The sequence below is a fragment of the Nelusetta ayraudi genome, unplaced genomic scaffold (genome assembly GCF_046127955.1).
Source record: "Nelusetta ayraudi isolate G7.1 ecotype Tasmania unplaced genomic scaffold, CSIRO-AGI_Nayr_v1 ptg000135l, whole genome shotgun sequence".
Lineage (NCBI taxonomy): Eukaryota > Metazoa > Chordata > Actinopteri > Tetraodontiformes > Monacanthidae > Nelusetta > Nelusetta ayraudi.
Genome location: NW_027466185.1, coordinates 18,857,612 through 18,879,730, shown reverse-complemented (window position 1 = coordinate 18,879,730; position 22,119 = coordinate 18,857,612). Strand labels below are relative to the sequence as shown.

General features: G+C 48.2%; 1 protein-coding gene across 2 annotated transcripts in view; it reads right to left on the bottom strand.

The window, feature by feature from the left end:
- The window catches only part of arid1ab (AT-rich interactive domain 1Ab), a 61,203-nt gene that overhangs the window by 20,482 nt on the left and 18,602 nt on the right, over positions 1–22,119 (bottom strand). For both annotated transcript variants that reach the window (XM_076011841.1, XM_076011842.1), the window contains exons 2-4: positions 13,159–13,428; positions 8,257–9,099; positions 7,104–7,220 (exon numbers count right to left, since the gene is read on the bottom strand). In XM_076011841.1, the coding sequence (XP_075867956.1) occupies positions 7,104–7,220; positions 8,257–9,099; positions 13,159–13,428 (1,230 nt within the window). The remainder of the gene's footprint in view (positions 1–7,103; positions 7,221–8,256; positions 9,100–13,158; positions 13,429–22,119) is intronic.

Sequence of the window (22,119 nt, the reverse complement as noted above, 5' to 3'; positions counted from 1 at the left end):
GCTTCGACATTCCTGTGTGACGGAGGCCGGCGGTGAAAAAAAGAAAGAAAGGAGAAAAAAAGAAGAGAAAGGACGGCCGGCGATGAATCTTAATCAACGAGGGGGGAGTTCTTCTTTAAATGCTCCACATTTGCCTAATTGAGCTTCTCTGTGGGTGGGTGGGGGTGTGTGTGTGGGTGGGGAGGTGTGGCCCCCCAAAAAAAAAAAAATTGTGTGTGTGTGTGTGTGTGTGTGTGCGCGCGCACGCGCGTGTGCACACAAACACTGCAGCAGGCTCGCGCTGAGCCGACGCCGAGCTGGATGAAGGGAGGAGGAGGCGGTGGCGGGGGAGGAGGGGAGGGGGAGGCGGTCTGATTGCTGTGAATAATGGAGCCACGGTGTGTTTGTGTGTGTGTGTGTGTGTGTGTGTGTCTTTTGTAGCCATCACAATAGTGGGGGTGGTGGTGGTGGTGGTGGTGGTGGTGGGGGTGGAGGGGGTCCCAGGGCAGCACACAGATGCCCGGGCCGAGGCAGGCAGCTGCCCAGCCTGAGGTGAGGGGCTGCTGGGATACCGAGTGCGAATCAGTGTGTGTGTGTGTGTGTGTGTGTGTGGGGGGGGGGGGGGGGGGGGGGGTTATGTGGTAGAGGGGTGCAACCTACAGAACAGGCTACACAGCAGCGACACCACCCCTCCCCTTCCATTGTCACGCGTGTAGTACGTCCAGGGGGCGCTGCTGCTGCTGCGGCTGCTGCTGCTGCTGCTGCAGCAGCACCGGTGAATTGGCGGGGGAGGGGAGGGGAGGGGCGGGGCGGGGGTATAATACAGAGGTTATTTCATAAGGTGAGAGTTAATTTCATTGCGAGGCCTCATCCATCCATCTGGCTGCTGCTGCTGCTGCTGCTGCGAGGGGCAGCGGCGGCAGATAGCAGCGAGGCTCAGCGCAGAGCAGCGCAGCAGCAGACACTGCTGCAGTCAGCCACAGTCTTTGTGCTGCGAGAGAGAAAAAAAAAAAAAAACAGCTCAGCCCAGCAGAAATGGAGGCTGAGGGGAGGGGCACGGCAGAGTGCGAGAGAGAGTGAGTGCGAGAGGGAGAGTGCTCTGCAAGAGTGTGTGTGTGTGTGTGTGTGTGTGTGTGTGTGTGTGTGTGTATGAAAACAGGGGGGCTTGGCTTGCAGCGGGCGCAGCGGGAAAAAACTATTCAGTCGGGGTGAAAAACGCAAAAAGAAAAAAAAAGCCGGCAGATTGGATTTTTCTGAAGTACGTTAATTAAAAATCACATGGATGGAAGAGGGAAGGAAAGAAGAAGAGGTGGTGAGGCTGAGAGGGAGAGAAACAGACGAGCTGGGAGGAGGGGTGAGAGCGAGCGAGCGGGCGGGCGAGAGAGTGAGCGAGCGAGCGAGCAGCGGCCCGGGAATCTGAATAAGACGCGTCGGCGCAGGAAGCAAAGGCCCCCAGAATAGCAACAGGAAACTGGCCCAGGACTCTGAATGGCGTCAGCAGCGCGCAGCCTCGGCGCAAAAAAACAAGGCTCGCTCGCGCAGGCAGGCAGGCAGGCAGGCAAAGGCGTTATGAAAGCTGATTTACAGAGAGAGGGGGGGGGGAGAGAGAGAATCGAGAACGTTGGTAGAAAGAGGAAGACGCAGACGGAGAGACATGGGGTTTTTTTCCACTGTAAAACGAAAAGCTGGGGGGGGGGAAGGAGATAGCAGCAGGAGGAGAGGGAAAAATAAGAGTGTGACACCGAAAGAGGAAAAAAAAGGAGGGGAAGGGCGCTGTGTGTGAGTGTGAGAGAGAGAGAGCGAGAGAGAAAAAAAGTGGGCCGGCCTTGTCAGGCTGATTGCTCCAGAGCTATGTCGCAAAAACAAGCTTAGCTGCAGGAGCCGAGCCGAGCAGCAGAGCAGCAGAGTGGGGCTGGGCAGAGAGGAGGAGGAGGAGGAGGAAGAGAAAGCGGAGCAGGAGTGAGACCCCGAGTGGATCGTCAGCAACAGGGCCGCCACCAGAAAACTAGAGGTCATTTGCCCCCCCCCCCATCCCCATTACATTTTAAAGGCCCCCTCGATCACATGATGCGGAGGGAAAAAAATAAAATCAAAGAATAAATGGAGGTCCGGCCCATTTATGAAGCCGCTGGTTGACGTATAGACGAGCGGCTCAAGGCCCCCTTTGATGAGAGCACTCCGCCATAAGAGGAGAGGGGGAAGGGAGTGGGAGCGGGGGAGATGGGGGGGGAGAGAGAGAGAGAGAGAGAGAGAGAGAGAGAGAGAGAGAGAGAGAGAGAGAGAGAAACCCCGAGACTCGACGTATGACCAACATGTGACCTCCCCCCCTCTTCTGAAACGCGTTCATTCAGAGACATCAGAGGAGACGGGCAGAGGGGGCAGACCTCCAGTGGGATTAGCCACACAACCCCCCCCCTGCACCACACACAGTGGTGGAGGAGGAAGGATGAGTGCACAAAAGACGTGGGAGAGGGCGGAGAGATTAAAAAATAAAAGGGGTGATGGTGGAGTGGTTCCGGGCTCGGACAGGAAGTGCCACCTCCATGGGGCTGGGTGGGGTGGTATGGTGGGGGGTGGGATGCTAGAAGTATCAGAACTTTGTCCAGATGTGGAGCGGCTCGTCCAGCAGCGGCTGTGACGGCGATGGAAACGTTCAGTTGCGCAATGTCGCCGTTTTAACCGCCGACACGCACAGTTGCACAAGGCTGTGTCACCCCTCGGAGCCACGGCTTTTGCTTCGAGCTCGCGTAGCGCTTAGCGGCAAAGACGCCAGCGGTCCAAGAGCATTTCCAGCTCAGCCTGCCTTGTCCATGTGCTCGTTGGATGACATTTATCCAGAGTTGAACAGAACTCTGGAGATATTTTTGAAAACTCTGGGAGTGCCCGTGTGAGTCTTTCACTTCCCCATCAGGTTGAATTCACTTCCTTTCCTCGACATCTGATCAGACACAGAGCGAGAGACACAGTGAGAGAAGTGTGTCAAGACCAGAGACTGCACGTTGAAAAAAGAAAAAGAGGGAGAAAAAAACACATCGTGACTAAACACAAGGGAGCGTTTCCACGCCGACTTCACTTCCAGCGAATCTGCGTCGTGCTCAACACCGAACGGTTAAACTATTCCTGTGTGTGTGTGTGTGTGTGTGTGTGTGTGTGTGTGTGTGTGTGTGTGTGTGTGTGTGTGTGTGTGTGTGTGTGTGTGTGCGTTTGTCCTGAAACAGGGAAACCAGCTCAACCTGCTGGGCTCGTTCCACCCAGACTGCTTGTGTTCTCCCTCCCCCTCCTCCCCCTCCTCCTTCTCCTCCTGCTCCTCCACCTCGGCTACCTGAACCTCTTTCACCTCTGCCGCCTCTTCTTCCTCCTCCATCTCCTCTACTTCCACCACCACCTCCTTCTCCTCCTCCATCTCCTCCACCTCCACCACCACCTCCTTCTCCTCCTCCATCCACAGCTTCGTCTCCTCGACTTGACAGTTGCTTTTCTCTACCTGTGTTCTCCTGCCGGCGCTGATCCTCCTGCTCCACGCTGGGGGTTTTCTAGCACCTGGCTCAAACAGACCCATCTGCGCCTGGTGGATGAGGCAACGTCTGGGAGAAAAGCTACCCAAGTAACGACTCTAACCCCCCGAGCTGCGGTGAGCCCGGGTGTGGAGGATCCCGACAGATTGAAGGTAATGCTTCCAGCGAGAACCACAGCAGGTTCTCACAAAGTAAACACTTTTTTTTTGTTTTGTTTTGTTTTTTTTTTAACACAAAGTTTGAGATTCTGTTACTGAGCGGGGGAAACAAAATGTTTGTTTTCCAGGAAGCGAGTTCATGGAGTGGACAACATTGGAAGCACCTGCTGGATGAGCGGAGCGGGACGAGGACCCGGCGAACAAGGAAGAGGATACAGAGAAAAATACGACGCCTTACTGTCAGCACGACGGTTGGGGGGGGGGGGGGGACTGTGATCATGATAAACTTTTCTTTGTAACGAGATGATGAAGGCCGCCGGAAAAAATGATTCCAGGAGGCTATCGGCATTTCATTAATTACACTAGCAGTTTAATATCCCCACAACTTTAGTGGTTTTGTTGCATCTTTCTCGCGGAAAAAAAGAAATCACTTACTCACTTAATCTGAAATTTTTCAGTATTAAATACCAACATCAGTAAATCCAGCAGCAGCAGCAGTAGAGCGCTGCAGTAAAACCCCGAGCGCCGTCAGAATCTGTACATTGTCGTGCCACAGATATTCTGTCAATTTGCTGCTCCCGCAACCCAGAACACTTGACGCTGCACATCAAAAAGAAAGAGAAGCTGTATTTTACAATAGCTTTGCTGCTGACATGACGCACGTCTTCAAAGAAAGCTGGTCCAGCCCGGATCTCGCACTCCCTGCAAGGAGGACTTTGCATTTCTATTCAGAGTGCCTCGGTGGGAGAAGCATCCAACACAAGGAGGTGTGTGAAAACGTAGTGCGCTATTTGCACTTCCAAACCATCACGAAAAAAAAAAAATATTAGGATGGGAACAACGAACTGCTCACGTGCCACAGCCAAATCTCTTGAAAAACACACCAAAAATATTTAAAGACTGTAATTGGGATTGAGTAAAGTTTGAAGGGTGTCCAAAAACTTTTTTCCCCCACGACTGTATAAGCCGTGGAGGAATTCAAAACAGAAAGCCAAGGTGCTTTAAATTTCAGGAAAAAAAAGCAGCACAGTCAAGGCGACTACAACTCATTTACAATGAACCTTTAGTCAACAGCGGCAATAAACCTCCTCCCTGGAGTCAATTCCACGGTTCCGACCCGAACTGCTGCTGCCGCCACCGCTCCTAACTTGTGCAATCGGCTCCGTGCACGGTGCCACGTGCACTGCAGGGGGTGTGGGCGAGGAGGCGAAGGCCAGAGATAAGTTCATCTCCACCTTAGCGGGATTAATGGCCCTGGCAGCCAATCGCCGAGCAGCGGCGGTGGGGGGGATGGGGGGGGAGGAAGAGGAGAGGGGAGGGAATCCCCGACGAGTCGGAGAGAAATAAATAAAAATAGCTCATTGGCCGAGGGCCGGGGCCGGGGCCCGGCTCGGCCAATGGCGGCGCCCGCCGAGAGAGATGTATAAATAAAGAGGAGAAATAAATAAAAGAGGAGGGAAACACATCCTGAGGGCATCCCCCTGCTGACATAGACGGCGCCGCCGCCGCCTCACCCCTCCTCCTCCCTCCCTCACAGCGTCTCTCACTCCGACCAATCACTCACACTGTTTCAAGTTATTTGCTTTCACCCCCCCTCCCACCACCAACTCCTCCCACCACCACCAACTCCTCCTCCTCCTCCACTCGCCTGTGACTCTCTCTCTCCTTCCCTCTCTCCCTCTACCTCGCTTTCATTCCCTCTCATTAATGATCTCATTTCTCACTCTCCTTCCCCGAGGCCCGGAATGAGGTTAGCCGTCTGACCTATAAACACTGCCATGGAAACTGCAACGTGTTACAGTGACAGACACACCTCCTTTTAAAGGAGGGAGGCAGGGAGGAGGGGAGGGAGAGCTGGCGGGAGGAAGGCCGAGGGGGGAGAAATCCTCACCTTCATCTGTAGCTCCGGGAGGCCATCAGACCGGAGATTTTCTCGACTTTCCACAATCTTTCTTTTTTCTCTTTTTTTTTCTCTCCCAAGCACGAAGGTTTTTTGTTTTTTTGTTGGGTTTTTTTTTTTTGGCCCTTTTCAGAAAAGTAAAAAACAAAAAACAAAAACAAAAAAAAAACAACAACAGACGAGTCAGTGGAAACCTGGGCTGCGCGAACCGCCGTTACTCACTGCTGGCGTGGTGTTTATTGCGCACTTTGTCGATGCCGGAGCCAAAGGTAGCGGAGGAGAGGTCCGAGGCAGGGCAGGTGTTTTTATATAGATTATTTTTATTGTACGTTTTTTTTTGCCCTTTCGGTAACATTTGAAAACATCAGCTCGGCCGCCTGCAAATTTCTCCCTCTCCGTCGATACGACCAAGACACCGGGCGGGAAAAAACAAAGGTTGCAGCTCCATGCCAACAGAGATGAAAAACCCAAAATAAAAACGTTTAGAACTGCGCCTGGGTCAGCGCTGTATTAAAATGTTGCGCATATTTCACCATTTCAATGCCAGCGCTGTGGAGGCGGTAAACAGACCTGGGAATCCACCGGCGTCATTGACCCTGCGAGCGCCGGCCGAGCCGCAGCACTTGCGACTCAGTGCAGGAAATAAAAAAGAAAAAAATAAATTGCAATCTGTGCAAATCGCACGGATTTGCAAAGATTCAAGGGGCCGGTGCGCACAACCTCTCCAGGGTGGACGAGGCTTTGACATTTAAAACAAAGCATGCCTGTTTTTAATTTTTCTAGTCAAAATTGGAGAGAACTGAAGATATTAAGTACAGACGTGTGGAGTTGAGCTGAGCCTGGTATTCACTGACGCTACCGTTTTGAAAACGAAACAAATATTCCCGAAATAATAGAGGAGGAAATAGAAGACAGCAGGAGGAAATGCTGAGGGATGTTTTTGATTGCTTTGTCTTATTTTGGAGGGGTGACTTTTCTTAGGTCATCTCACCCAAAAACAGCAACCTGCAACCAGCCAGGCCAGGCTAGGCTAGGCTAGGCTAGGGAAGGATAGGCTAGTAGTATGTTCCTCCTGACTGGCTCAGAATTATTTATTTATTTTAATGTTTATTTAACTGGGGTGATACATACAACAATGCCACGAGAAAAGGGAAAATGTCGCCACGAGAAAGGGAAAATGTGATGCATATAAGATGTCAAGCTTCAGCTAATTTGTAGTCTTTGTCCCTGGTTAGGCTTTTAGAATACAATGAGATATACTGAAAAACCAACGAAAAATTAAATTATACAAATGCAGTGGATAATACAAAAAAAAAAAATGTCGCAGTTGTCAATTACAAAAAAAGCATGAGTTAATATAATGCTACTTTCAACATGGCTAGTTGTGTTTTTTTGTGGCTACAGCTTTTTGTGTGCAAGTGCGTTGCCTGTTTTTTGCAGTGTAGGAGGTTGTTAAATATTAGCGTTTGGCATGTTTGGGTTGCCTGGAGGGCAGCGGGTTGGAAAAGAAAAGAAAAGAAAAGAAAAGAGAAGAAAAGAGAAGAAACTTACCGGGAGACTGGATGGCCGGCCCTGCATGCTGTCTTCCTGGCTGCTCTTGTTGGAAGCCATGGGCTGGTTGGATGGAGGGGCGGTGGACTGCGAGCTGAAGGAATCCTGGGAAAGTTCCTGTGTGAAAAAGGGACGAGGAGGGGAAAACAGGAGGGACTTTACCGAAAACATTCCGACTAGACATCCAGTCGCAGCATGAAAACCTTTTAAAGAGCTGGAAATTTAGAACTGTTGACAAACAAGGTGGGCAAAATGAGGCCTTTGCACTGAGCTTCATGTTCCGCGGCGACTTTAATTTAAGCGCAGATGGTATAGCGGGACCTCGTCAGCGTGGCAAAGAGCAGACGGGACAAAGTTTAAGTCTTTTTCAGCTCGAACTTTTGGCTTCAATTCATCAAACAAACAAACAAAAGCTGTGTTTCCATGACAGTTGTTCGCAAAATAAAAGCGATATTTCTAAAATTTCGACAAAGTAAAAGTGCGATTTGCAGGTGTTGCGAGATTTGACGATAATTACGTTAGCTTTCATTTGTTTTCATTTGTTCTCCTCTTCCGTCCAAACGTAACGCAGCTTTTTCACTGGTCAGTGAACTGGTCACGAGACCTCATACATCCCCGTCCACTGACGTGTAAATGTGAAAAGTGTTTCCATGACACTTTTGTGATATACCTCTATACGGATACGTCTGAAAAACCACCTCATGAGAGTCAAAACCTTTTAGCAAAATTTGAGAGGTTTTTTCAAGTTTTGCGATATTGTGCTATATTTCGGTTTTGCGCAATTCTAGGGGTCATGGAAATGCAGCCAATGAGGCAGTAGTACAGTTTTGCTTCCATTCTAATATTTCACCTAAGAAAGACAATTTCATTAACTATTAATGTGTCGTAAAATCTCTTGCGGTTCAGACTAAATCCAACACGGGTTTGACAGTGAGGTCTGCAAGTAGCGCAACAGCGAGTCGTGCATCAGCCCGCCTGCCTCCGACGACTGAGAAGTCGACGGCGTTCGAGGCGAAACAAACAACTTTGGGGAGTGAAGGCGCTGAGTGGGGAACAGCTGCGGCCTAATTGCACTTTGTTCTGATGCCAGAAAGCAGCGCCGCGACACGGACGGAGAGATGAGAATCTAACTGCGACACTTGTGAGCTGCTACCTGTGGAGGAGGTGGGAACCTCTGATATGGTGACTGCTGCTGCTGCTGCTGTTGTGGTGGTTGTTGTTGTTGCTGCTGCTGCTGCTGCTGCTGCTGCTGCTGCTGCTGCTGCAGGGGAGGCGTCTGAGAGTAAGGTGATGGTTGACCCTGCTGGCCGTGACCGGGGGGTTGCTGAGCTTGTGGAGATGGACCACTGGGTTGTTGCTGCTGCTGTTGTGGTGGTGGTTGTTGTTGTTGTTGTGGGGGCTGCTGCTGCTGCTGCTGCTGCTGCTGCGGGGGTCCTTGCTGCTGCGGCGTTGGCTGCTGCGTTGGTGGTGGCTGCCCCGGACCGGTGGGTTGTGGGTAGCCGGGTTGACCTTGAGGGCCCTGCTGACCTTGAGGGCCCTGCTGACTTTGAGGACCTGCCCCCGGCTGTTGCTGCTGCTGCTGAGGCGGCTGTTGCTGCTGCTGCTGCTGCTGCTGGGGAGGGGCGTAGGGCGGCTGTCCCGGCTGGGACTGTGGAGGTTGGCTGTAGGGAGGCTGACCCGGGGCGGGGCCGTGGGGACCTTGGGACTGTTGGTAGGGGGGCCCTGACTGGCCGTGCTGTCCCGGAGGCTGAGAGGGGTGACCCGGCTGCGGGTAGGGGGCCCCGGAGCCGCCCTGGGGCTGGCCGGCGTACGGAGGCTGCTGCTGCTGCGGCTGCGGCTGTGGCTGCGTCGGCTGCTGCGGCTGCTGCTGCGTCGGCTGCGGCTGCTGCGGCTGCTGCGGCTGCTGGCCGGGGTGAGGTGGAGGGCCGTGCTGGCCGTAGTAGCTCTGGCTGTGCTGGCCGTAGCCGCCGGGTCCCTGCTGCCCGTAGGCCGACATCTAGAGGAGGAGACAAGGAGGTTGATGTGCAGAGTTAGAAAAAAGTATTCGCAAGCAGGATTTAAGTAAAAGTGAGGATAGTTGAGGAAAAAATACTCTGGTAAAAGAAAAAGTAATCATTCAACTGCTGCAAAAAAGCGCAGGTTCTGAAATGTACTGGTCAAAATGTTTTTTTTTGCCATTAATGAAACACTACATTTGTTGATAATTGAGCAATAATGAAAAAGTTATTAGAGAATAATCTAGACTGAACCGACCAGAGGTTTTGTTTGAAACAGCTTTCATTCATTCATTCATTCATCTTCTATACCCGCTTATTCCTATTCAGGGTCATGGGGGTCTGCTGGAGCCTATCCCAGCTGTCTTAGGGCGAAGGCAGGGGGACACCCTGGACAAGTCTGAAACAGCTTTGCTATTCTCAATACTAATGAAACTATACTTTTATTTCTTTTTCAACAACAGAGCAACCAATCTGCAGTAATACTTCTGACCAGCCAGTCATTATTGGATGGTTGCACTTTTACTAACAATAATGAATTTTATTTTCTACATTTTTATTTTTCTTCAGTCTGAAAACGCGCTGAACAAACGGACCCAAAGCCAAACTACTCTGAACTACTACGCAAAAATATGCTCCATTTCATATTGAACTACACAACAGCGTAGTTCAAATAACTCTCATAACTCAATCTAATCTAATAATTCAATCTAATAATTGGACTACTTTGACAACAATTTGTGTCTTTTTAACACAAAAGTAAGCAGAAAAGCAAATTTTTTCCAGTGAAAGAAGTAGAAAGTGCAGTTACTTGTGTAACAAACACAGGGAGTGAACGCGGAAAGTAATCAGAAAAAGAAAAACTCAGGTCAGGTAGGGATAACTGAAAAGTCTAATGAAGTACGGGTGTGTAAAGTGTACTTCATTACTTTACACCTTTGATGTGCAGGGGATTTACAATAATACTTTTTTTTTTTTTTTTTTTCTTTAAGGAAGAGAACTCGTGGGCGAACACCTCCGGTCGGGGACAGTTTCCTGCGAATAGCGACGACTTCCTTCAGTTGCGAGGTAATTTTTTTTTCTTTACTACGGTTTTACTACACTGAAGAAAAAAAAACCTCGACGGAATTTTAATCACGAGCTGAATAAAGCCAGTAAAGTGACAGGATCGCTTTTCTTTTGGAGCGGCGGGGGGGAAAAAAACATAAACAAGCACAATATCCAAAGTCATCTTTGATGCCCCTCAGCCCCCCCCCCCCGCCCCGCTCAGCGGCCTTATCAAAGCCGCTCTTCATCTCGCTCTCACATTAAAGCGGAGGAGACGACTGTTGTGCGAGCGAGACGAGGGAGGCTGCTCCTCCCAGTGAACCCATCAGTCAAAAGTGCAATGAGGGTGAGGGGGGGGAATTCAGTCGCGCACTTGCTTTAGATTACAGCTGTGAGAAAAGAAGCAGGATGAGAAAAAAAAATTGACTTCCGACTGCGTCTCCTTGAACTTTAATATCAGACTTTCCATCGCCTGCTCCCCCATTTCCGCGTGCAGACGGGCCCCCTTTCCGGATCCTTTTCTCCTTTTTATTTTGCTTTCATTATTCTCCAGGAGCATGAAAGGGGAAAACCCTGACCTTGTGAGGAAACGGCGATAAAAAAAAGGAAAAGTAGAATTACCGGTCTGCTCGTCTGCCTGAGACAAGCAGCCAAGCTGAGGTTTGCGGCGCCCTGCGAAGGCGCGAGAAACCTCTTCCGAAAAACACGCAGGATTTGGCTTGGTAGGGTTCCAAGGCACCCCAAACATAACTGATTTACATATTTCATTATTGTTTCTCTCTTCTGTGATTAACCCCCCCCCCCCTTTTCATTCGTATACCTTTTTATTCATTTATTTACTAATTTATTTCTATTCCCCATGTTTTCTGCATGATAATTATAGTATTTATTCTTAGATATTAATACAACAAATTTTCCATCTGCTATATTTACACACAAACACACCATTAATGTTGTTTAGTATTCACTCTGTCTGTATGGTAATCGCGCTATTGTCCTATTTCAAAATAAAAAAACAAAAACTAGAAAATATAGAAATACAACATAAAAAAAGGGAGGAAAAACTATCACGGGGCAGGGCTGCAAAGGATGTTTCTCTTGTTTGGGTCTGCTACATGTACTACATACACTATGTATCATTGTGTATTTCTACTGCTCACGGCGAGCTACACTCCACGACGCGAGTCCAACGACCTTGAGCACGGCGTCAAAGTTTTCCGTGTGCACAACGTACGGCGAAGACGGCGCGCGCACTGGCTAGGCTGCGACGCAATTGATGCAAGATCGGCCGACGTCCGCAGCCGTTAGCCCGAGGTAACGCAAACATAAGCCGGGCAGCGAACGACAAAATCCTCGCCGCTACTCCCTTTATCGGTGTGCGGCGCTAATCTTTGCGACGCGTCCCGCTGCTCAATCGGCATTGCGACGAGCAGAACGAGGAGTTCCCCGCTTGAATCCAGCCTGACGTACTACAGTACGAGAAGGCAAAGAACTGGAAATGAATCGTAAAAAAACGGCACGTTAAGATGCATTTGTATCGAGCCATGCCACAACCGCTATCTTCTGGCAATGTAAATGCTGAGCAGATCTAGGCTGAGTCATGAGTGCAAACTGTTTCCACCACAAGCGAGAACTGGGCTGATTCTGCCTCAATGGAGAGGCAGAAACCCTGACAAGACCCAGGATCAATTCCTCAGCTTTACATTGTCCATTGAAAACACTTTTTGTCATATTATACATAATTATCGTATCACTTGCTTGACTTGGGTATCAGCAGATACACTGACAGTCTAAAGTTTGGACACACCCCATACCCAATTTAATGTCTTTTCTTTCATTCTCATGACTATTGCCATTGCAGTTTCTCACTGAAGGCATCAAAACGACGTATGAACACAGATGGAATTCTGTAGGGAACAATAAAAGTGTAGCTTTGCAGCTATGCTTGCTCTTCCTGTGTTTGTTATTCAGCTGAAACTGAGTGATTTTGCCATTTCATTTTGTGGAGAAGGAACTTTGTTTTTGCAAGTTAATGCCATTTGCTTGATTTTTGGCTGTTCGGAGGATGATGGGGGGGGGGGGCATACATCCCGACGTTTTCAACATCTAAAAAACCTCGAGAGACGCAGTTTCTTTACGCTAGACCGGCCACGGCGACACACATCTACTTCAGCATTACTCACGCGCACCAGCTTTGAACTCCTGCAAACATCCTCTGGCCCAGACTGATGATGTCACAGAGCAAATAAAGTTAAAAAAACGCCCTCAGCTAACAGGGAATGTTGAAAACTTATTAACCCACGTTGCTGAGCTTTAAACACGTCGGACAAAGTGACCAGACGCGAGGCTGTTTAAAGTCGGGATTTTTTTTCCATCGAACATAGAAATGTTTTTATTTCTCTATTTCTTTTAAATTTCTTGTGGGATGAATAAAGGCAGACTATTATATTCTATTAAAACTGTCCGTCACATTTTACTTTTTTTTTTCTGAATGTTGTCCCTGGCACGCAAGATTCTATCTGACCTGACACATATTCTATTTGAGGAGTAGCAGTGACTGCCATCCAACAGGAGATATAGAGTTGCCAAAGTTAGATTAAACAGACTGAGGAACTCTTTTATATTACTGAAATGTTGAGTAAGTGTTAGTATAGGGACTTGGAGGCCACTTTGACGTGTTGCTTTGTATAGCACGTTACATGCCTGATGCTATGCTGTGTGTCTGATGTTATATCCTGTCTAATGCTTCAGTTATGGTTTTGTTGTATATGTTGTATTTCTGTAGCGATTTGCTTTGTGGGGATTGTTTTGTACGTCTAAGAAACAGGAGTCACAGACGCAAGGCAAATTCAGGAGGAATTCCGACAATAAAAGTAACCGATCAATCATAGGCCCAACCACCACAATGAAAATTTAACCAATGGAGTTTATTCGCATCAGTTGTTGAATTTGTCTATATTGATTCTTCTGGAAAATTTTAGTTTAGCGAAGCGAGGCAACCGTGTTGGACTCACCTGCTGTCCGTACTGCATGCTGCCCATCCCTCCGGGGGTCCGACCCTGCATCCCCATGGGATACCTCTGAGGGCCCGGAGGTCCGTAGCCTTGGCCGGGGTAGGAGCCTCCCTGCTGGGGCCCCGGCGCTGTGGGAGGCCCCTGCTGCTGCTGCTGCTGCTGTTGTTGCTGCTGCTGCTGCTGCTGCTGCTGCTGCTGCTGGGAGTAAGGATTGGGTCCTCCGTATGGCTGGGCGCGCATCTTCCCCACCTGGTCCATCGGGCTCGGCGGCTGAAAGAGAGAAGGGGAGAAGGTTTGAATGGGGCGTATAATGGCGGAAGGTTTGGACTTGAGAGATAATTGCCCGTCATTCACTTGTTGCGCTGACGCGTCCGCCGCTTCTGCCGAGGCACAAACAGCAACAAAAGAAAGGCACGATCATCGTGCGACTGCTCAGAATCCAGTGATGTAACTGGAAATAGATGAGAAAATAGACGGGAGCTATTTTGGAAGCTTTTAGTGGGTTTCGCTCTGGGAAAAAAAAAAAAAAGGCGCCGTTCGCTGCTGCGATTGCGATGTGTCGCCCGAACGTCATCCCATAAAGCCGCCGCGGCGTAATCAAGCAAATATAGAACAAAAAGCAGGAGTGAGAGGCGGACAGGGAAGGAGGGGAGTAGTGGATTTACTTTACCAAGAGAAAGGGGGAGAAAAAAAGATAAATTGGCAGCGAGTGAATGAATGAGTGAATGAATGAATGAATGAGCGAGCCCACTACATCCGCCAGGAGGAGATGACGGCGCCAGCGGGCGGATACGGTTACAGCGAAGACGTGGGGGGGAGGAAGTGGGAAGCGCCGCACCGACTCGAGCGGGCCGAAGACGGGGATTTTCTTTTGGCAAAGAAGCCGAGAGGAGGTGAAGGAGCGGGGGAGGGGGGCAAGGGGGGGTAATGGGGGAGTGCACGAAGGTCATAAGGTGTCACTTTTGGTGAAAAACACCCCTGCAACTAACTAACCGACCTGGCTAAATCAGTTTAGGGCAAACTTTTTGACTTGTGGGTTCTAAAATTCTGACATCACATTTGACTTCCTTAGATGAAGTGAATGTTTCTGTGCTTGCGTTCAAAGAAAATGAAAAAAATTGCTTGACCCAATGGTTTAAAGGGGAATTTGCTGAACTATAGCAGCATCCCACTCATTCTTAACCCGTCTAAATGCTGATGAAAAAAATAGCAAAAGGAAGAAGGTAAGTCTTCAATTCATTAATAAAATGTTTGACTATTTAATGACTGGTGGGGCCACAGTGAGCGTTTTGGTGACCCAAATATAGCAAAATATCAAAAAAAATATATCAAGGGATATGTAAAAAAACAACAAAAAAAACATGTGCTTTAATGTCAATTGAAAATTAACAGAAGCGTTACAACAAAATATGTGTCCTTGTAGCCCCACAGCATTTAGCTCTTTATTGATATCACTCTTAAAGCACTGAGAAAAGATGAAATACACCTATTTTATGACTTGCATACTATCAATATAAATTCTTCAAATTCGGCAGGCCAGATTGAAAAGCTTTAACAGGGCCACATATGGCCCCCAGGCCGTAGTTTGCCCACACCTGACCAGTATAATAAATAAATAAAAAGTGAAATTTTTTGACGAGCAGAGACGGCTCTAAATGTCTTGATAACGACTGACGGGTTTAACGGTGACCTGAGAGTGTGAATCACACATAGTCGGTTCTGGAACTACCTGTTGAGTGGTTTTAATTATATTCAAGGAGTGAATTTCAATGGAGCGGGAACGGCTCGTCTTCAGTGGGGGCAGCAAATCAAACGATGCCAAGCGAAACCCGCAAGTTTGTTGGTGCTTTTTTTTTCGTTTGTGCGTTTGTATTTCATCAGCGCACACACACACACACACACACACACACACACACACACACACACACACACACACACACACACACACACACACACACACACACACACACGCAGCGGCTCACACCTACTGGCCCGCTGACCTCGGCCAAAAAAAAAAAAAAAAACCTTCCGTCGCTTCCCACGGTTATTAATCTGCGCGAGTGTGGCTGCTTTTCTTTTTTTTTTTTTCCCTCCTCCCTCCCTCCCTCCAAAAAAATAACTCTTTTTTTTCCCCCTTCCTTGGCCGAAGGGGGTGAGGTGGGGGGGTGGGGGGTGGTGAGGGTGAGAGAGACAACCGCAGGGGCTATTTATAGCCGGCGAGACGGCGAGGGCAGTCTGCCGAAAATGTAACAGGTCCCAGCTGCGCCGCTGTTTGAACCCGGGCCAGGGCCCTCGCTCTTCCTGGGCTTTAATAAAGCAGCAGCGGGGCCTTTCTGGCACCGCATGAATGACAGTGTTGCAATGAGAGAAGGGGGGGTGGGGTCATTTGAAGAGGAGGGGAGGGGAGCGGATGTGCGATGTGTGCGATTTGAAAGGGGCGGGGGGAGGGGGGAGGGATGGGTCCCCCCGGTGTTGTATGTTGATTTGGGTATTTGGGTATTTTGTGGGTGTGGGTGTGTGTGTGTATGTGTGTGGAGGGGGGGGGGGGCACAAATCGAGACGGTGGAGGTGGCGCACTCATCTCACTCCGCTCCAGGTTTTCCCTGCAGCCCCCCTCCCCCCCTCCCCCCAGGCTGCTGCTCCTCCTGAGCTCCTCCAGGTTCAACGTGTGCCCGTCTTCGCCTGTTTGTGTGTGTGTGTGGAAATGAAGGGAGGAGGAGGGGCGGTGGCGGTGGTGGTGGGGGGGGGTTACTACGTTCCCCGGGGTCATTACCGGTCACGCCGAGGGGGGGGGGGTGTAAGAGAGGTCCCGGTAGACGCTCTCCGACGACCTCTGATGCACTTTTAACCCCTCGAGTCTGGGTGGAACGACACCAAACAGCCCCCCACCCACCCACCCCCGCCCCCCCACCCCCCCACCCACCTGACACCGCCTCGCTACAGGGTGACATCACGGCTTGCCCGGCTCCTCTCGCACGTGCTTGAGGTCGAAAGCCAACAACAAACACGAGCGGCCGCCCGACCCCGGCCTCCTCTCTAGCTGCGTTTCCATCACCCCTAGAATTGCGCAAAACCTAAATATCGCAATAAAAAAACTGGTCAATGGAAACAGCTGAACTTGGAAAAAAAACTCTCAAATATGGCTGAAAGGTTTTGACGCTCTCATGAGGTGGTTTTTAAGATGTATCCATGTAGAGGAATATGAGTGTCATGGAAACACTTTTTTCGCTTTAACACGTCAGCGGACGTGACGTACGGGGTCACGTGACCAGTTCACTTTTCAGTGAACTATGGCGCGTTATGATTGGACGGAGGAGGAGACGGAATATTTCTTTACAAGTAATCAAAGAGAAAAATATAATGACCGTTCTTGACAGCAAACAAACGGAAACAAACCAAAGCAAACATAATTCAAAACGTAAATCTCGCGGGACGAGATCGGACCAGGAATTGCAGCTCGTGCGCTTCACACCATTCAACGGAAACGCCTGCAAATCGCAAATTGTACTTCGGCCGCTAGCTTCATCACCATCATCATCATCATCATCAAAAAGAAGATGGTACAAGGCATCGTCTTTTCACCCGGGTTTCCGTGAAAGAATCAACCCGATTTTCTTCCGATGGATGTTGCGCTGACAGTAAGATTCTTTCCGCTTCGGCACCCGTAGGCCAAGGAGTCGCAGCTTCATGACTGCATTTGGAGCTTCCAGAGGGGGGAGTGAGCTCTGGATAATAATATGTTTTGGGACAGCGACGACAGATAAGGCTGCCCCTTTTTACGAAGCGTTTGGACAGTTTTCAGAGAAATGTCGCGATCTCTGCGGTCAGATTTTAAATCCAGTGACCTGCAGCAGACAGAAGATTGTAAAGTATGAAGAGCTGCTGGTTGTGCAATCACAGTTTGATGATTTTGTGAACATGTGAATTAGTTAGAAAATATATTTTACACCGGCTGTCACCCCTTCACAGCAACGTCTGGTGTGAGTTACACAATGCGAGGCTGCAACTCCACAAGAAAAGGGCAAAGTGTAAAGTTCTTCGTACTTGAAATGACGCCTTTGGTATTTCATTATTCCTTCTTCTCATGTTTTATTTTATTTGCATGATCAAAAGCAAAGACTGTCCAATCAAATCAAGAATATTCTGGGGTCGACAAAGAGTGCGCGAGGAGACGAGCGGAGCAAAATGAATATTTGACCAGTTTTTCAACGGTTTCGCAATCGCAGTTGGTTTCTCAGGGAAGTTCAATCAGGTGGCGCTGATATGAATTGAAGTAGCAAGGGTCAACTGGGGGGGGTGCGACTCTACTGAATTCCCTGTGGCCTCTTGGATTTTATAATTACCATATACTTGAAAACGTTTTTATGGTTTCATGAGAACGGCCAACGCTTTGAAATATGAAAACAAAGATTAATAGATTTTTTTTTAAACATGCCAAAAGACAAAAGAGCAGTTCAACAAATTAGCTTCTCCCGGCTGGTAATTGAAAACAAAAATAATAAGTTCAGAACAAATATCAAGAAGTTCCGTTCTGCATTACCAACACATTAGCCTGAGGGAAAGACAAATATTTCTTCGCTTCCTCACTGAAACTAGTAAAATCACCACCACCAACAGGTTTTTGGAGATTTATTAAAACTAAAAATTTCATATAAAAAAAGACATATTTTCAGTAAAAAAAAAATAATGGCAAAAGGCTTCCTTGCTACTACACAACATGTCGTAAAAAAGTATTTACGAAGGAAGGAAGCTACCGGAGATGTCTCTTTTCTTCCCTCGGCCCTATTCGATCATGTTAACACACCTGCGTGCCGGAGGAGAGGGAGGGAGAGAGAGAGAGAGAGCCGCTGACGGTCCGCAGCCGAGGCTGCTATTGATCTGTTTACCAGTATTTTCCTCGCGTTGCTGAAGTCGTTCGCATCTGAGACATGCGACTGTACAGGGAGAGCAACCCGGCTTCAAGTGAGGCCCTTTTGTGAGCTGGCTCTTCGACGGCGGCGACACAATCCCCGCATCGGGGTGGGGTGGGGGGTGGGGGTGGGGGGGAGGTCAGGGACCGCCGGAGAAGACGGCGCGGCTCCCTCTTTTCTCTCCGTTACGCAGCGAGAGGCTCTTTAGGAGGCCCAAGCGCCTTGAGCGAGGACCTTGAGCGCCGGCAAACGCTTTACCCACGATTTTTTTTGTTCACTCGAATCTTGGCGCTTGAAATTTAAGCCACTATTCTAAATCGGGGGTGGGCAAACTTTTCCGACTGGCCACAATGGGTTCTAAGATTTGACAGAGGGTGCCGGAGCAGGAGCAGATGGATGGAGTGTTTTGGTGACCCCCCCCCTCATAGGAGACAAAAATATATCATGGGATATGTAGGAAAACCTGCTGTACTGTTAATTGAAAATGAACAAAAGCATTGGAATACATTTTTTTTTTACAGGCCCAAGGCGTTTGGCTCTTTATTGAAATAACTCTGAAAACAATGGAAAAAATGTATGAAATACAGCTATTTTATTTACTTACTTACTATTAATGTATTTTCATCAAGTTCGGTGGGTCGGATTAAAAAAGCTCAACGGGCCGAGCATGGCCCCTGAGCCGTAGTTTGCCCGCGCTTGATCAAAAAAAATATGTGAGACAAAATTGCCAGGAAGGGAGAAGTAAAAGGAACGACATGTCACAATTTTTGAGGACGCCGGAACGTCTGAAGGTGTAGCAGCAGCAAAAAAAAAAAAGGAAGAACAAATTAGGTTAATTTATGCGCGGGAGGTCGTTTTGTTTGGCGTGACAAGAGGAAAGATTGGCCGGTCGGAGGTGGTGATGGCGAGATGAACGCGGTGGAAAGGCGATAAGGCACGCCGCGAGACCACATTAGGGGGGTGAATTGGAGTCACGCCGCCAAGAAACACAAGAGGAAAGCCTGTTTACCTGACCGCAGCCAAACATGTTAGAATCAGGAGCGACCATTTGCAATATGTGTCACCGGATTTTTTTTTTTCATTTATTTGTTAGTTTTTTACAATCATACGTCACCAGTATTCAACCCGCTGATGTGACCAATCAGGGTTCAGGCAGAAAATGCTCACTACAATATACTAGAAAGAAACAAGCAAGCCTTAGTACACTCAAGTAACACAAAACCTCAACAAGAACACTTAACAAATTCGCTGTTCTTTAACTTTACGACCAATTATTTACACACACACACACACACACACACACACACACACACACACACACACACACACACACACACACACACACAGCAAGCGTAGTTTCCCAATTTGGGATCAATAAAGTACATCTATTCTATTCCATTCAGCTCGTGTCACTGGGTTCGCATCAAATGTCAAATACATTTTCAAATCGTATGATTTGTTTGTTTCCTCTAGCGGCAGATTTAAGTTGCGAGTGAACACGTAAATACCGGAGCAAACGTGAAATACAGTCCAAAAGCGACGGGAGAATGATGGCTAGAATTTTAAATACAATTGAAAAATCGTAAAAGAAGTTCGATATCCATCAAAAGCCTTTCTGGTACATCAACCAGATGGTAAGCAGAACCTCTGTTGGTCGTCACATCTGTCTGCTGCAAAAATCTATTTTTTTCTTACATTAAGTGAATGTTTCTGTGCTGGGTGAAAAAAAACAAAAAACAAATTGCGTGACTTGACTAAACAGTTTAAAGGGGAATTTCCTGAACTTTTGCAGCATCGTGTCATTCTTAAACTATCTACGCGCTCGTAGAACACAGCAAACGTAGACGTAGAACTCCTCGACTCAGTTTACAAAATGTTTGACACTTCATGAACATCATCCACTGTGATCAAGCAATCATGGATTATATCACTTCTAACAGATGTTGTTTAGATGTTTTTTAGGCCTGAGAAAGCAGAATAAAAACAACCCCAAAAAAATTATTTGAAAAAGAAACGATCCTGAAGGCCACACGCTGCGTTTGAGACTCCCAACCAAACCTGCTATCTCTCCCGTTCCCTCCACGCTCAGTCATCTAATCAATTTCTGGAGGAGACGCGTCCCCTCCCCTTCTCTCTCTCTCCCTCTCTCTCTTGCTCTCCCATAAAAAAATAAATAAATAAACAACTACAATTAGCACATGGCTAATCTGCATACAAGGAAAACAGAGCCGCTCTTGGCAGAAGAGGTTGCCCCGAGTATATTATGTCACGACTGCTGGTGGGTATTGCAACTATTCAAAACTCTGCGTGTGCGTGCGTGCGCATGTGTGTGTGTGTGTGTGTGTGTGTGTGTATGTGCGTGCGCGAGACATGCGGACAGGGATTTGTAAAGGGGTTGGGGAGGGAGGGAGCGTAGGGGAGGTGACGGTGGTGGCGGCGGCTCTGGAGCCGTGCCCGAGCGCAGGCCTGCAGTCTGAGAGGCCGAGCGCAGCAGATGGACCGAGGGGGGACAGACCATAAACAACTGCTGCTAATTTAATCCGCCACACGGCCACATGGCCTCGGCGCAGAGCAGCGCGCGCACAAGCACGCACGCACGCTTGCCATTGTTCCGCCTTAAAAGCCTCAGACACGCAAACGCACCGGCACCAACGCAAGTCGGCTCGCGACTTTGGGCGCCTCATTCAATTCTCGGGGTCACGATTCCATTCAAAATCCATCCTCAGCTCAAACAATTTGCGATTCAAGAGCCGGTGCAGTGAGTAGTGTGTTAATAATTCGGGAAAAAAGGTGGCATCCAAACAGTTCATCTAGCGCAGATGGATGGAGTGATTTGGTGAGGCACCTCAAGGAGGTAAAAAAATCTATCATGAGATATGTGGAAAACTTTGATGCTTTGATGCCTATTTAAAATGAACAAAAGCGTTACAACAAAATATGTCTTTGAAGCCTCACGGTATTTAGCTCTTTATTGAAATGACTCTCAAAACATTATAAAATATCACTATTTTATCACTTATTTTTTAACACTTACTATTAATATAATTTCATCAAGTTTTTAATATATACTTTGTTTTATCAACTCATTCCAATGACATAAACACAAAAAGCTAAACTTAAGACAAATGGAAACATTTATTCATACCAAACTTGCACAAATGAAAACCTGAGAGGGAACCTGAGAAAACAAGCTATGCAGGATGCAATGCTGCTAGCTGGACTGCTTTCCTCTCCGCAAGGTTACACAAATAAAGCTGTACACAAATCACACAAATGAGCTGTTTAGTGCGATTCCAAGTGCCAGTTTCTCTTCTGACATGAAGGTGCACCGTGCGCCATGACTTCACAGCGCAATCGGTGTAAACCCTGTGGAGCTTGCCAGTGGTCCGGGGTCATCGCACTCTCTTAAGGGTTGAGGTGCAACTAGACTTCATTCAAATACATTTCAGACAAGAAAACCCTGTCCAGTTTCCTGCAAACTCTCCAAGTCGTTACATGAGTGTTTTAATCCACATATTGTTTTTACAAGTATCAGAAAAATGAGACCGCACCAAAAATATTAGTAAATGAAAAATGCCGTCATGTTGTTTTTCCTTCAGCATCTGTGCGCCGGACATCTCCGAGTCAGACACGCGTTGCCTGCGCAAGCAAACAAGCGAGTATTTGTCGTACGGCACCAATCTTTTTGTTACTAATTTCTATTTGAACGGCCGGAAAAGAATAAAACACACTCAACACAGAACCCAGCGTGACCACATAGTACTGCCACTTAATGTTACACTCGATGCATATTCACTCAAATACCCCTCGCGGACCATTAGCGCCACTTTTGAGATGCCGCGAAACGAAGCCACAGATTCCCTCGGACGTATTCGCGATCGATGCGCGCACAAAAAAAAAAAAAACGTACCTCTCACGCAGGCTAAGTCGACTTTTAAAGTTGGTTGATTTAGAGGAATTGCAAAAAAAGATCCAAAGACCGAGCAGCCAACCATTGCGAGCGAAACACGCGACTAAGGAGGTTTGACGCTCTGCGACCGAGACCTTGCCG